The 15,854-nt window shown below is 44.4% G+C and overlaps 1 protein-coding gene across 1 annotated transcript in view; it reads left to right on the forward strand.

Annotated features, from left to right (window-relative positions):
* Window positions 1–15,854, forward strand: part of LOC131479844 (contactin-associated protein-like 5) — a 556,228-nt gene that overhangs the window by 303,021 nt on the left and 237,353 nt on the right. The window contains exons 9-10 of the mRNA XM_058661311.1: window positions 3,367–3,516; window positions 6,725–6,896. Coding sequence (XP_058517294.1) covers window positions 3,367–3,516; window positions 6,725–6,896 — 322 coding nt within the window. The remainder of the gene's footprint in view (window positions 1–3,366; window positions 3,517–6,724; window positions 6,897–15,854) is intronic.

A 15,854-nucleotide genomic window follows, 5' to 3' on the forward strand; every position in this document is an offset into this window, starting at 1 on the left:
TACTGACCAGCAATTAACTGAGCTCTTCCTCCAATACTGCCGTGTTTGTATAAACAGCTGGCAGCTACCTGCCATCTGCACATCCAGCAAAATTGATCCGTCTGTGAACTTCATCCTCTGCTTCAATTACATTGCCACTGATGCCTCTGTGCTTTAGCTAAGATAATGAGAAAATACCATCACTGCGGTTAAATCAACAGCCACACAGTGGGCTGTGGCTTTCACAAACTGAGCACAAAGTTCAAGTTTTAGAATCCCACACCATGAAGAGGCCTTATGCTTCTGTATAAGCAATGGAGAAATGAAATTACCCAAGCTTTACGTTGCCAAGAAAGATTGGATGTTTACCAAAATGATGTCATGGGCATCTGAATAATGATCATTGAGACACCTTATTTCTGAACCTACTCTTCCTTCCCCCATGTTTTATTCAAAAAGGGAACTGGGGGAGCTAAATGATGATGATGATGATTATAGAATAACCTACCATCAGACATGCTATTGCTCCCTTTGCTCTTTCATGTTCCACTGTGACAGTATCGCCATGTAACTCACTCTTCTGTTTAGTTCAGGAAGCTTTTGAACCATGTTCTGTGACAATGTTGTGTGTTCCAACCTGCAGCTGGTGTACTGCCCCCAGGATTGCAGAGGCCCTGCTGGGAGGGACAACAGAGAGATTTTAAGGCAGGAGGACAAGTGCTTGTGAGTAAGGAAATCTTGCCACAGAGGCAACAAACTGGATCAGAAAAAGGAGATGTCCTACAGGTGCAAACTGTACATCATGACTATGATGACTAAACAGAGCAAGGAGATACTCCAAGAAGGGAGGACAAAGCTCAGGGTGAAAAACTCCTTGGGAGCTCCAGCTTCTTGGGACACAGGAGTCAAGCAGGAGGGGAAGAGAAGCAGTGTTTTCACTATAGACCCTAGAGGCAGATTTGCGCCTTGAATGGAGTGACAGAATAACTCTCGCATGCCCTGACTTCAGTGGTTAACATGTCGATAATTGAACCAACTTTGAAATCTGTACCAGGAAAAAAAATCCTTCACCCCCCACCCACAACAAAATCTGTACCTGTTAGATTCTCATGGATGGCAGTCACAGATATTGTTCTGTTCATACGCTGACCAAGGGTTTTCAGGATCCAGGTTAACATGAATTTCAAGCCGTGCCTTAGCAAGTAGGAGAGGTTTAACCTGTGATTTAAACAATGCAAATGAGAGAACCCTGTGGTGACCCTTGGCAGTACAGAATCAGCTGCTCTGATGTTCAGTCAATTGGTGAACAAATGGAGAGGGCAAGTTGCCCTGTTGAAACCAACGAGGACACTTCAGCTTGACTCAGACTCCACCCCCAGCAACCTGTAACCCCACTGGCGAGAGGAAACGCACATTGATACATTGTTGCTTAAGACTGCCAGGTGGTAAATGATGTGACCCAAGGGAATAGATCAGGCAGAGTTTGTTACAAGAATTTAGATACAGGAAATGCCAGGTTCTATTATAGTTCAGGAAATTTTGTTTCATTTATTTTCTGATTTATCAATTCATCCCCTTGTTAATTCATTCAATTATTCAGCACCTTTGCTATTCCCTGAACTATGCTGCTTTGAATCATCAAGGTCAACTATGACATGGCATGGAAAACCACCTGATTCTGGTTTTCATCAGAAAGTAAAACTCAGATGTTCTCAAGTCAATCAGTTTCTGCTTCTGTTGCAAGAAGAGTAAACATGTTTGGCAAGATGAAGGAGCTTGTCTAAGTTTCTATTAAATTATAAGTGGCAGGGCCCTGAGCAAGGGAGTACTGTGTAAATAACACATCACAGAACCATGGGAAAAGTTTTTTTCCGGGGTTGGAGAAAGAATCTCTAAAACTGTGTCCTGGCAGGTCATAATCTTGCTGTATGCTTTGTGTAAAGTGGACATCCGCATACACATGATGGGACAAACGCTGCCTTCTGATATTGGTAAACAGAGAGGAATCTGTGGGTATAGTGGATTCTTCTTGGCCTCTGTATAGTGCTCTGTGCTCCCGCTCGAGTGTCCTAGTCCCTCTGGAACTTAAGAGAGAAGGGTAATGAGAGGAAGTGATACCTGTAAGCTCTGTGGAAGGGTTCCCAGGAACGCAGTTCTAACTGGGGACGCTGCTGGCTTCTGTGACTCAGAGTAGAAAGGCGGCCACGAAGCAGAAAGATGTGAGGCTGCACAGGGTAGAACGATGGCCCGAGGTAGAGTGGGAATGAGCCCAGGAATGGATCACCTCTGGCTCATCCTAGGAGCCATGTCTACAGTAACTAACGGCTACCACCTGGCCCCCTGAGCCCCGCCCACGCAACTACACGTCATAGACAGGTGAGCGCACAACCGTTGAGCATGTGCCAAACACCCCGGAGCACGAGCGAGGCAAGAAACCTCTGTTGTCCCTCCCTTCTCTGCCACTCAGGCGCGGTGTTTAAAACCCAAAGTCATGCTCCCTGGCTTCTATTTTCCTCCGGCAGCTATCATGCCAGGTGGAAGTGGTCCGTCAGACCCTTTATTAAACTTTGCCTGGATTAAGAGCCTCTCTCAAGTGTGTCTGAGCTTCCCCTAAATAAACCTAACAAGATGAGAGAGAGCCAGATACACTTCCGCAATGGGGCAGCCTCTAGGTGATGGGACCTACCTGCCACCTTCCATCTTTCTGTCCTGTTTAGCCTCATGACTTTTGAACTCCCACGTAGACTTCCTGTCTTCTCCATTTCTTGTCCAACTTGTTGCAAATTCCTGATCATTTTTAAAACATTCCTAATACAAAATGTTCTTGGACTTTTCATATGGAGTTAACTCCCCTGCACACACATGACTGCTCCAGCCAGAACTTCATGAAGCCATTAGTATCACTTTGATTTTGTTTTTGTTTTTGGCATTGTCTTCTGCACATATACATTAATTGATTATTTAGCATATCAAATGTTTTTTCTTCTTTTTTAGGTAAGTATTGTTACATAACATGCCACTGGTTGTCAAATAAATCTGTATGTATATATGATATATACACATAATTTTGTGTTTTTCCCTCTTGATCTTTAGAAAAACTTTTTAAAGGTGGATTATTCATTTTCAGAAGCAAAAAGGGGAAGGAAGGGGAAGGCAGGAAGAAGAAACGAAAGCAGGCAGGCTGGAAGGTAGAGTGAGAGAGAGACAAACACAAATGGAATTGTGAGATGAAGGGAGATGATCCTTGATAAGCACTGGGAGCCCAGGAAGGAGGGTTTAGCTCAGGATGCATGTGACCACAGCAGGTGGGGGAGCAAGGACCCTGAGGGTCTCCTAATCTCAGAAAATCAATTATCCATACACCTGTCCTTCTTGTTTCTGTTCCAGGCAGCAATCTGAATGATGGCTTGTGGCATGTGGTCAGCCTCAGTGCCAGAAGGAACCGCATCACTCTCACTCTGGATAATGGTGCAGCACCCGCAGCTCAAGACACTACCCCGGTGCAGATTTACTCAGGAAGCAGCTACTACTTCGGAGGTAAGTTCTCCAGAATATGAAATTGAAAACAGAGATGGAGAGGGAGAAATGCAGGGGACAGTTACCTCATTCTGACACACACGCAGTATAAATACACACACACTGAATATGGTGAGAAGCAAAATACCGCACAGCCATCCACACAGAAATTACCTAGGATAGAGCTGAGAAAAGAAAGTATTGTATCTACGAGGACTGGAATTATATAACTCAGCCAAAGAATGTTTCTGCAGCTACACCTGGGTCTGAGATCATGTTGGAAAAACAAATTCAGCTGAAAACTTGGAGAAAATTCACCAAAAGTCAGCAGTATTTACAAGGAGGAAACTCAGGTAGAAGCATTAGCTTTGCAACCCCAATCATTTCTCTACCTATTGCTTTCTCAGCCCCTCTCCTCCCCCCTCACATGCCTGGAGGCTGTGCCCATGGTTTGGAGCACCTACAATGGAGGGGTAAAAGGAGGCCCAGGGTCTTGTAATTACACAGAGAGTAGCCAGCTCAGATTCCACCATCTCCTATATTATGTGAATCCTGTTAATCTTTCCAAGGACAATGTCTTGGAGATAATTAGGATGACAAATATGATGTATACTTCCAAAAATTTATGGAAAGTGGAATTACATTTTTGAGCACAAAAATAAAATTGAAGACCATACATGGCTTGATCATGATAGACATTTTCTACACTTAAAAGAAGTTTAATGATTTCCTTTTAATGACATTTTCCATTATATTTATTAATTTTATTGACTTGAAAAGCAGTGAGACTGAGCTAGAGAGGGAGACAGAGTGTGATGTCCCACCTGCTGGTTCAATCCCCAAAATGCCTGAAGAACTCAGGGCTGGGCCATGCCACAGTCAAGAGCCCAGTGCTCATCCCAGGTCTCCTGCATCTGCCTCAGGGACTAAGCTACTAGAGCCATTACCTATCATCTCCTAGAGTGCACAGCAGCAGGAACCTGGGGTGACGAATCATCCAGGGATCAAGCCCAGGCACTCTGATGTGGCATGTGGGCATCCCAAGTGAAGTCCTGGACATTGATGCAAATGCCCACCCTCCCACACACCTTTTGAAGTACTCGCATGTCTGTACACAGTCATTACATTATATCTATAGATATGCATATATCTATAATCTGTGTGTGTGTATCTTAAAAGATTTTATTTAAGTGAGTATCTGGTGTATTAGTCAATAGTTTGTATTATACACATAATTTCTGAAGAAGTACATTAAATATCTGACCTTAAGCAAAGTACTTAAATGACTGTCTGGGTTGGGGTGGGGTAGACTCAACCTCAGGATTGCTGCGAGAGGGGAGTCAAGGTTAAGATACCAATGCTAGTGTTGATCACAGTCAGGGATCGATCCAGCTGGCTTCAGCCTTTAGAGGTGTGGGCTTGTGCTGAGCCCTGTGCTGCAACTCCCCATCTCCCCATTCCCGAAGAGAAAAGCAGTATTATGGAGAAGTATGGACTGCAGTACTGCAAATAGATTATTCAAGTTTCTTCTTTCATACGCAGTGAACTGTGGGGTGAGAAGCTTTGAAATCTAAAAGAGATTTTATGTAAGTGTGAGATACAAGTCCAGTCCATAGAGGGCATTTCTGGTAGGGAATCATGTGTAGCAATGCCTTGCTGGTCTGATTTTAGGGGGAGGAAAGGCCTCAGTCCTTCACCTAAAGTCTTCTCCACCTGTGCAAAGGCCACACATCCTTTCAGAGCCGCAGCTCCACCCTCCGTGAATGTGATGTGTGTTTTAAGTTCATTCACGGGACATGCTTGCATAGCAGATATTCTTTCCACTTCATAGATAGTAAGGCTGTTGTCTGCTATAACGGAGACATGACACAAGTTCATGAAGTGAGTGATGAACAGGTGAACAAGAATTCACAACCAGATCTATATGCCATCCATGGCCCACTAGTGAAGACAGAAAGGAGAGCAGGTGTAGCAAAAATGTTGGATCCTGTGACCCCTGAGGACACACCTCACAGGTTGTGTTAATTTGCATGTTAGGTCATACGTAAGGGAGAGAGAAAGGGATGTCTAAAGAAGATTGCTTCAAATAATTATGGAGCAATATGCATTTGACATCTCTAAAGGCAAAGATGATTGCCCTTCCGCAGGTGGACACATGTTCTTAAAAGTACATTTCAGGGACACTGGGCTCAGTTGGTGAAGATTCATTTATGCTTTTCATGGTGTTTAACCACATGCTTCGTATGTAGGGTGCAAATTTAAGGAAGGTAAAACATCAGTTTCAGTAAGAACAGCCCACTTGCGTAAATTCTCTTGACTTCTTCAATGACCAGTTGTATTTTTCTTCATATGACAGTGTGTCTGTGAGCTGTTAACCAGCTGCCAGGCGCTAGCCCAGTAGTGAGTGTCTATTAACAATGGCTGTGGTTATTCCTGATTAGTTAGGAGTTATTGCCATATTTTCAAGCTTGCGTTCCCATATGCTGTGAACAAATTACAACCACTGGGGAAGTCTGCAAAGTGGGTAAGCGCTCCTAAATCTGCCCTGCCTTCTACCTGCCTGAATGAGAAGTGGCTATGTGCTGCTTGCCAGTTATGCTAAATCAGTTCAATCCATTTAAAAATTGCTTTCTAAAAGCTCAGATGTTAACCTTTTACATGTGTTATTACGTGCTCGGACTATATGCATTTAAGTCCTTAATTCCCTTAAAGCATCTATTTCCTTTCCTAATCAATTCAAAATTCCAGTAATATCCCTCCGTGTACCTTTCTCAGGAACCAAGCCTGTTAATGCTGACAATTAATCAACCAATTGCTTTGTCATGATACTTACCCAAAGCACATTTTCCTGTGAATGGGGTAATTCAACATTGGATGGTTCACTTCAACTTAAGCTTTTCGACAAATTAGAATTTCCAAGTGGTCCCAGCTTCCTGTGAATTGAAGGATACCATGGAAGAGAGTGGCAAGGAGTTTACTAACAGGGATAAATAATCAGAAATATAATTCTGTAGCATCAGTAATCCCTACAACACACATCCATTTTCTATACAAAGACGGAGTATGACCCATTTTGTACCAATCCCATCAACTCCCATGTATTGCAGGACATGCTTACACTGCTGTGAATGAAAAATCAAAATAAAGAGATCTGTAAGTTTTCCCTCAATAAGTCTCCAAAGCGATGACTGCTCATCTCAGCATTCTTCATCTTCTCTCTGTCCCACAGGGTGCCCCGACCATCTCACCGAGTCCCAACGTCTCAGTCCCGTTAAGGCTTTCCAAGGCTGCATGAGGCTCATCTTCATTGATAACCAGCCCAAGGACCTCATTTCAGTTCAGCAAGGTGCCCTGGGGAATTTTAGTGGTTTACATATTGATCTGTGCAGCATCAAAGACAGGTAATGATTGTCTCTTTTCTGTTTCTCCACCCCTGTCCATTCTCTCTTCTCTACATTTGAGTTTCTCTAAGCAAAAGTCTAATCCACCAACATTAGCCACATTGGACATAACTGAGTGACCTAACAGAAAATATTTTTGAAAGGATTGTGGGCCCAGAGAAAATTGGTTACAATTAAGTTCAGTCTTTCCTCCTGTTGACTAGCAGTATTGAGAGATGCAAATCAAATCAAAATACAAGTTTGTGAAAGGATTAAAATTTTGTTCATGAACGGCATTTGATTCCTTTAAAGTCAGGAGTATGGCAAACAGGAGGGAGGAATCGCTTCCTTTCCCAAGTGTTGCGTACTTTGTTGCATCAGGTGCCTTTAGCTTACCCAGGCTGGTGAGCAGCAGGCTTCTGGGAGCCTCCCCACACACTCCGGGTAGTGCCCAGGGGCATGCAGCACCCTTTGGGGAGGCTGATCATTGCCAGTGCCACCTCACACTTGCTGCTTCAGCTTGAGAGACACAGGGCTTGGGTAGTGAGACTCAGCACTTTTATTTTGCATGCCACAGGAAGTGAAAGCTCAGTCTCTCCTCTTAGCATCTGGCTCCTCTTATAACCAGGGTTCCTAGATTTAAAGACATGATACAGGCAATCCAAAATGGTGGATTCTGAGTGTCTCTTAAGGGGTCAACCCTCCTTCTTGGGCAACTGCCTCCTTCATTACCAAAATTCTGCTAACTAAACACAGCACATCTTTTCACAGTTCAGTAAATAAACGTAGTGCCTATCTATGTGTTGGTGATAGGGTATTTTTGCTGAATGTTTTATCCAGGGACAAATGGGTAATTACAATAGAGTAAGATAAATCACATTGAAGCATCACTCCTAGGTACCAAAAATAGTACTAAATTCATAATAGTTCATTTTAACATGTAAGGTCTCTAATACCTAAATATGGGTTATACTTGATACTGTATCATAGTATAATTGATGATGTTTATTGTTCCAGTGAATGGATGAGGTAATTATTTTATAATTCATTGTGCCTAAAGAATAACAACAATGTCTCCATGAGAATGTGAGTGGAAGGACTTTAGGCAAGAGTAATGGAGGGGGTGATGAGATCTGCCTGGTAGATGGGGTACGGCAAAGCAGGAGAGAGAGAAGCATTGGAAGAGAATACATGCAGGGAGGATGGTGATTGCCCCAGCCCAGGGTAGGAGCAGGTGCCTCTGCTAAGCAGCACGCTGGTCAGCTCTGTGGAGCGTAATGACTCTTACTGCCAAGAATGACCCATATAATTGGCTGGAGCTTTGCACGCGTACTTTTCTGTGAATACTACTACACATGGGGCCATCCACAAATCACATAGGCTTCCTGGTTTTTCTGCTTTGTGTTTTCTATTGAGCTAGCTGGAGAAGTGAGTGATAAATTAGGTGCTTCAGTAACGTGCATGTTTGGAGTCGTCAGAATTGGAAGTCTCACAGTGAGTGGTTGCACCCCTATAGTCTCTAGCCATGGTTGATGCTCCTCCATCAACTGGCATAGCCTTTTATAAAACATGCGTTAGTGCAAAGAGCATTTATCAATAGGGGTTTCTATGGTACTTCAATTTCTAATCAAAGATGCTCTCATTACTTTCCAGTATGTGGATATCATTGATATCTACACTGCATCATTACTTTTGTGTGATTGTAGTCTGTATAATTGTGTTACCTACAATTATAGTTTTGATTACTTGTGTCAGAAAGGATTATGTTCAAGTTTATTTATTTATATATTTTAAACATCTGTTTATTTTCATTGCAAAGTCAGACATACCGAGAGGAGAAGAGACAGAGAGGAAGATCTTCCATCCGATGATTCACTCCCCAAGTGACCACAATGGCCAGTGCTGCGCTGATCCAAAGCCAGGAGCCAGGAACCCCCTCCAGGTCTCCCACATGGATGCAGGATCCCAAGGCTTTGGGCCATTCTCAACTGCCTTCCTAGGCTACAAGCAGGAAGCTGGATGGAAGTGGAGCTTCCAGGATTAGAACCAGCGCCCATATGGGTTTCCAGCATGTTCAAGGCAAGGACTTAAGCCGCTAGGCCACTGTGCTGGGCCCTGTGTTTAGTTTAGAGAGTAAAACCAGACACTCCTCTAGCAGAAGGGGAACATGTGGCAAAAGGCTTTACTTGCCTCGTTAGTTTTCAAATGAATTTTTTAACATTGGTTAAAGAGGATCAGAGGCTAGAAAGGCAAATGGTTTCTGAGTTTGGTGTTTGTTTTGACTGTGTAAACCAATGCAAACCTCATTTCAGGACAAATGCAATCACCTCTACTGTGATTTTTCTTTAGTGTGGGCATGGAAGAGTGTATGGACTCTGCTTTCTTGGGCTTCTGAGTGAGTGAGTATCTTGCCCCAGTTCCTCCCGGGCCTCTTCCTCCTCTTCCTCAGGGGACACAGAGATGCAGGTCCCTTCCTTGCTGATACTACCCTCGCTTCTTCTTCCAAAGGAGGTGGGAGCCATCTCTCTCAGCTTCCCTTTCTTCTAGCCCCATCTATGTGTCAGATATGCTTAAAGGCTCTTTATTGTTGGCCGCTGTGAAGACATGAGATCAGTGAAATCCAAGGCTGTATTTCACATAATGGTTATGAATATCCCCAGATTGAAAGAGATCCCCCTTTCCAAGGATCCTTAAAGTTCTTTTGATATGTGGTCTGGAATGGCTACTGTCCTGTTTGTGGATTTTGCAAATTACCTCTAAAAGATCTTCTTGAGTAAAAACTTGTGTAGTGTCATTTCTCGATTATTATGATATTTTAATCAATTTGGGTCTCATTGGTGGGCAAAGGACACCATCCTAGGACGTCTAGGAAGAAAGGAGCTGGTACATTTCAGCAGGTGCATATCACAGAACGTGTGGTCTTCAGGTGAACCCAGAACCTGATGACCCAAGCACAGGATGGAAAAAGACCCACACTTTTTTACATGCCTTTCTAGAAAACAGGAATACAGTGAGCCACAACTATCCCTCTTCTAACCATCCTGACCACTGTCCTCATATTCTCTGTCCTTTATCTCTTTTTCATGAGCCCAACCTAACGCTCCCCTAAAATTCATAGGAGGAAGGACAGAATTGCTTTAGATAGTACAGAGAAAAATCACCTTTAATAGTTATTGTTTTCAGTGAACACCTGTGGATCACCCTCCATGGTTTAGACCCATAGGCGGGCAAGGGGTACTTGTATGTACCCGAGTAGAACAGGGTACCTACAGAGCTGTTAAGTGCCTAAGAATTCAGAAGCACTAAGACTCAGAGTGGTATGTCAGGTTTTATAAGGACACACAGGGCTAAAATTGCAACTAATAGATACATATTGCCATTGTATCTTCTCCATATACTATTCAACACACTCCCCAGGAAGCAGCAGTTACTGTGTTTCTATGACTCTTTAAGTATGTAACCCCACCTTCTGCTCAACCAGGTAGATTTTTCAGGATTAGGCAATCTATGACAAGCTGTGTAAATTTATCATACTCAATGTGTTTCCATTTAAAAGAGACGCATTCGAAGTTCTGTGCCATGTCAAGCAGAATCAGAGTGGGGCATAGTGAGTCAGGTGCAAAGTCAAAGCCCTAAGGTGTTCCAAGTCCACAGCAACAGAAAAAAATTACAAATGAATGTCAACCAAATTGAGCACATCATGATCTCTAAGATACAAATTCAAACCAAGAGGGGCCACAGAGAATCGGACAAGTGTAGCAAGTGGAGGTCATTCCTGTAGGAATTCCTGAATCCTAGTGCAGGAGTGCAGGGGGCAATGACTTGGAAAGGCTAATACCTTGAGTAGACCACATGTTATTCCAAACTCTGTTCACATTCCCTCTTTCACCAAGCCAGGATGATAGAAGCAATAGTTGAAGGTTAAGTTAAAGCTATGACAGACAATTACTCAGCTGCATGTCTGGCAGTTGATATTGTTTAGATGAATTCCCCAAGTTTTCAACTCTCTACCTTCCTTGGGGAGAGGAGAGGATAGGTGTTTCTCTGATGTCATCCCAAATCCCACCATGGTTGATTACTCATTGTAAATGGTGGGGGTGATATGCATGATGTATCTCCCATGTGTACCCAAATCATTCAACCCAGTGTTTTTTTTTTTTTTTTGAGTTTGGGTTCTCACGTGCTTGGAGGCCCTGCTCCTCCAGGTATTTAGTCACAGTTCATTAGGGTGGGGGAAAGCAAACATTTAGATGCCAAAGTTGTGGTCTTTGTATTTTCCTAAAGGATCAGCCTCCAAACCAGCAGATTTGAAAAAGGCCCTTCCCTCCAGACTTATGCATCTGCTGACCCTGCACTTTCAGGAAAATGTGGGTGAGGTTTCCTTGAGACTTTCAGACAAGAGTGAACACTTTTTCCCAGAATCACCAAATCGCTGAGGGATGCATTTCTAACAATTTGCTGGGTCCTACCTCTATGGTCGGACTGTCTTAAAGCATCTCCTAGAAAGTTCAGAATTGGCTGAAGCCTGCAAAGGTAGTAATGGGCAGGCAAAGGGAATGGTTCCAGCCAGACCTAGAACCAAGTTCTTGGTAGTCCTGTAGCCAGAGTCTCACACATCACAGCTTTAACAGCCCCTTTCTCCAAGTGGAAGTCAAAATCAATCCAAGGAACACTGTAGGAGACTACTGAGTTCCTTCTTCCTACGGGTGTTCTTGACCACAGTCACTCAACTCCTGCTTGTGTCCCAGCTGCAGAAAGCTTGAATCAGGGTGGGGAGGATTATGGTACCTTTTCTTTTCTTTCTTTTTTTTTTTTTTTGTGGGTAGATGACTTGAGGATAGCTGCAACTCTCAGCAAACATAGCACACCCTTTTATGATGAAAATAGTTTCTGGCTAATCCCTACAGAAAGTCTTAGTTTTCTTTTCCTGGCTTGAAATTTTATCAGCATAATAAGTAGACTTTGCCCCCTATTAAAAACCATTGTCAATCTTGATTGAATTTGAACTGTAATACTGCATCAAGGTGGAGGAATCCACCAGGGGGGAGGGGCGTGGAGAGGGGTGGGGGGATTCCCAGAGCCTATGAAACTGTCACATAATGCAAAATAATAAATGAAAAAATAAAAAAAATAAACATTGCCAGGCTCGGCAGCGTGGCCTAGTGGCTAAGGTCCTCGCCTTGATCCCATATGGCCGCTGGTTCTAATAACGGCAGCTCCACTTCCTGTCTATCTCTCTTCCTCTCAGTATATCTGACTTCGTTATAAAAATAAAATAAATCTTTAAAAAAGAAAAAAAAATTGTCTGCACATTTATATCAACATTACTACATGCAAGTTTCATGGTTCAACAACGTGGCTTAGGGGGTCTCAGATCCCATGCCCCCCATTGTTGGCAACGCCCGCGTCGCCACGTAATCCGAGCTGAGCGGAGGGACTAGGGTTGCAACGCAGACAACGCAGAGAGACAAGACAAGGCAACACGCAGTACACCGAATGCCGGTCGATGACAGAATGATCTTTATTGCAACTCCAGACTTTCTTTTATACTCTGCTTAGCTCCTCCCAGTAGTGGCCACCCTAAATCCCTTCAGTTCCTCCCAGTGTTTATCCAATCCTCTAGTGGCCACCCTAAATCCCTTGAGTTTTATCCAATCCCCTGGCAGATAACTTGACAAATAGGAAGCAGGAACTTGCGGTTAAGCCAGTGGCTATATGTATCAGGCCAAAATTACCAATCCTGTTATGCTCTGAGAAACAAGCTAAGCTGTGGAGTTAATCCTTGGGAGACCGGTGCCTGCATGTCCCCCTTTTTTTGTTTTTTTAATGGACGCCTGTCTTAGGTTGTCCAGCAGTCAGTTGACGCCTTACCCGTCATGGGGAGCCCCACCTGGGGAATCCCTGTCTTAGGTTGGTCATCAGCGCTGCCAGATCTTACCCGTCTCTGGCTGCCCATCACACCATGTTCAGCACTAGGGTTTTCCACAGCTAAATCCATCATGGTTTGTCAAATAATGACCTGCTCCCAGGCTTATTGCCTGCATAGGCGGCAAAGAAGAGTGAACAGTACTGCAATCATGGCTACGACCATCAGCCTCATGGCCAAGATTCCGCTTTGTTCCTGAAACATCCATGCTGCCAGTTAAATGCCATTTCACAGGGGTAACACATATATGATGGTAAATCGGGGAGCAGCTGGAGATCTGCGTTTCCCATGGGCAGGATATCAGGAAGTTGCACCACTGCTGTCAGGGTCTCCTATCCTGCAAGAACATCATTAGGAGTGGGATCATGTTGAGTTGGAGCCAAGGAGATTTGTCGTGTAAGTCTCTCGGGAACCCATCTAGGTGTTTCTTCATCCTGGGGAAAAACACAAACAGAGCCTCGCCCCCACGTTAGTACTGGATCTGGTCCTCGCCATTTATTTGTGGCCAGATCTTTCCATTTTACTTGGCCTTTATTCTCATTAGAAGGGCGAAGCCAATGGCGCTCTGCAGGAGCTACATCATTAGTGACAGTTAAAAAATTTAACACATAGATGGCAGATGCCAGTAAGGAATGGGGTGAGCTGCAATGCTCAGCCACATCTCCCTTCTTTATTTTTTCTAGATAAACTTTAAGGGTGCGGTTGGCACGTTCGACAATGGCTTGACCCTGAGGATTATAAGGAATGCCTGTTTTGTGAGTTATATTAAAATATAGGCAAAGGCCTGTAAACAATGGGCTTCTTTTAATTTCTCTCAAGCTGTTCCTTTACCAATTCAATTGCAGCCTCTAATTTTTAACCCTGTCACAGACTGGTTGGGGGTCACCTTGAAGATGTCTGCCCAAACCTTTTCCAGGAAAGTATCCCTGTCTATTAAGCATATTTGGCACAGGCTGAGAGGTCAATACAACATTCATGGCACTCAACAAATCTCGTCCCCACAGGTTGATAGGAATATGTGGTAAGACATACGGCTGGAAAACTCCTGAATGCCCTTCTTGATCCTTCCACCTTAACAACCTGGCACTTTTCTGTGGCTGAGAAGTTCCTATCCCTTGGAGAACGGTTGGGGTGGCCTCTAATGGCCAGGAACTTGGCCACTGTGCCTGGGATATAACTGTACTATCAGCTCCGGTATCAAGTAAACCTGTGAATTTTCTCCCTTCTATCTCTAACTGTAAGGTGGGTCGGGTTTGCATGTCGGAGACCCAACATGCCAAGGGGCCAGAATGTCCAAATCCTCCTTGTCTATCTCTCTTAAGAATGGGGTTGTCAGTTGGAACCTTGGGGATCAAGATTAGCTGGGCAAATCTAGCTCCAGGTGGAATGATTATAGTGCCTTTGGCTGATTCTGCCATGACCTCTATTTCTGCAGGGGTATCCTCATCTATCACTCCTGGTAGTACCCTGATTCCATCCATAGTAGCACTACTTCTTCCTAGGATCAGGCCCAAGGTATTCTTAGGTAAGGGGCCCCTGACTCCTGTTTTTATCCGTTGGGGTCCCAGGAGCGGGGTCAATACCTCTCCAGAGGTGGCACAGAGGTCCAGTCCTGCGCTACCTGGTGTTGCTCTGAGGAGTGTTGAAATGTCGGTGCTCCTCGCCGTGGGAGAGGGACTCTGGAAGGAGTCTGCGCTGTTCCAGAGGTTACAGGTGTCTGCTGGGCTCCGTACACCTGAGGTTGGGGGGCCCGGAGCGGGCCCCTGACCCCGTTTCCCGATAGGGGATTGCCTTGGGCATCATATCTGGACCTACAATCACTGCTCCAATGATAGCCTTTATGGCATCTTGGACAAAGATCTGGGGCCTGCAAGGATCTTGGGGGTGATCTTCCTTGTCGCAGAATTTTGGGGCACTGTTTTTTAAAATGTCCAGGCTGTCCACATCTGAAACAGGTTTTGGGAGGCGCCCTAGGGTGGGGCTGAGGGTGTTGAACAGCTGCTGCTATCACTTGCCCAAGGGCATGGGTGGAGTCAATATGTCTGCAAATTTTAAGATAATCATGCAGGGACTTATCTCTGTGGAACCTGAGAGCATCCTGACAATATTTATTAGCATTCTCAAAGGCTATATGCTTAATTACTGGCATTGCTGGTTCCACGTTACCAAAGATCTTAGTAGCAACCTGCATAATACGGTCCACAAATTCTTGAAAAGGTTCTGTAGGGCCTTGCAAGACCTTGGAAAGCTGGTCTCCTGTATTAGCATTAGGTAAGGCCTTCCAGGCTCCAAGGGCTGCATTTGCTATCTGTGCATAAACTCCTAGGTCATAATTAACTTGTTGTTGGATGCCCTCAAAAGGTCCAGTGCCAGTAAGCATTTCAAGGCTTCGATCTGCATGTCCCCCAGCTGCGTTCTGCTCAGCAAAAAAGCTGCACCTATCTTGAAAATCCCCTTTCCATAGGAGAAAGTCACCACCATCGAGAGCAGAGCGGCACAATTGCATCCAATCACTAGGAGTAAGATTCAAACTCAAAAAGGATTCTATGAGTGCAAGAGTAAAGGGTGCCTGGGCACCATAATCTTTAACAGCCTGCTTTACATTTTTGAGGTCTTTAAATTGAAGGGGCTGATGCTCCCGGCGAGGGGGACCCCCTCGAACTGGAACCTCTATTACAGGGAAGCATCGAACCCCACCCACCGGCTGATCAGTGAGGCCGTCACTCCATGGCTGCGTGGGGTAATTATTGGGTAAATGGCCTGCGGTTTCCTCCTCAGGAGGAGCGGTAGGGGTCACAAAATTAGGGACATATGGTGGTGGTCTGGAACTGGACAGTTTGCCAGAGGAACATGCACCTATTCCTGCTTTCTTTAACTTTCTTTTAATGTCCCTAATTTCCCGCTTTAAGAAAACCTTCTCTTTATCCTTAATTTTCCGCTTTAAGAAAACCTTCTCATCTCGTTTGTCCTCACTCTCTTCCGAGGAAGAGGCCTCGTTCTCATCTGAAAAAGAGGCTTCACTCTCCTCTAAAGAAGAGACCTCACTCTCCTCT

This window comes from Ochotona princeps, chromosome 3, assembly GCF_030435755.1.
Source record: "Ochotona princeps isolate mOchPri1 chromosome 3, mOchPri1.hap1, whole genome shotgun sequence".
Classification (NCBI taxonomy): Eukaryota; Metazoa; Chordata; class Mammalia; order Lagomorpha; family Ochotonidae; genus Ochotona; species Ochotona princeps.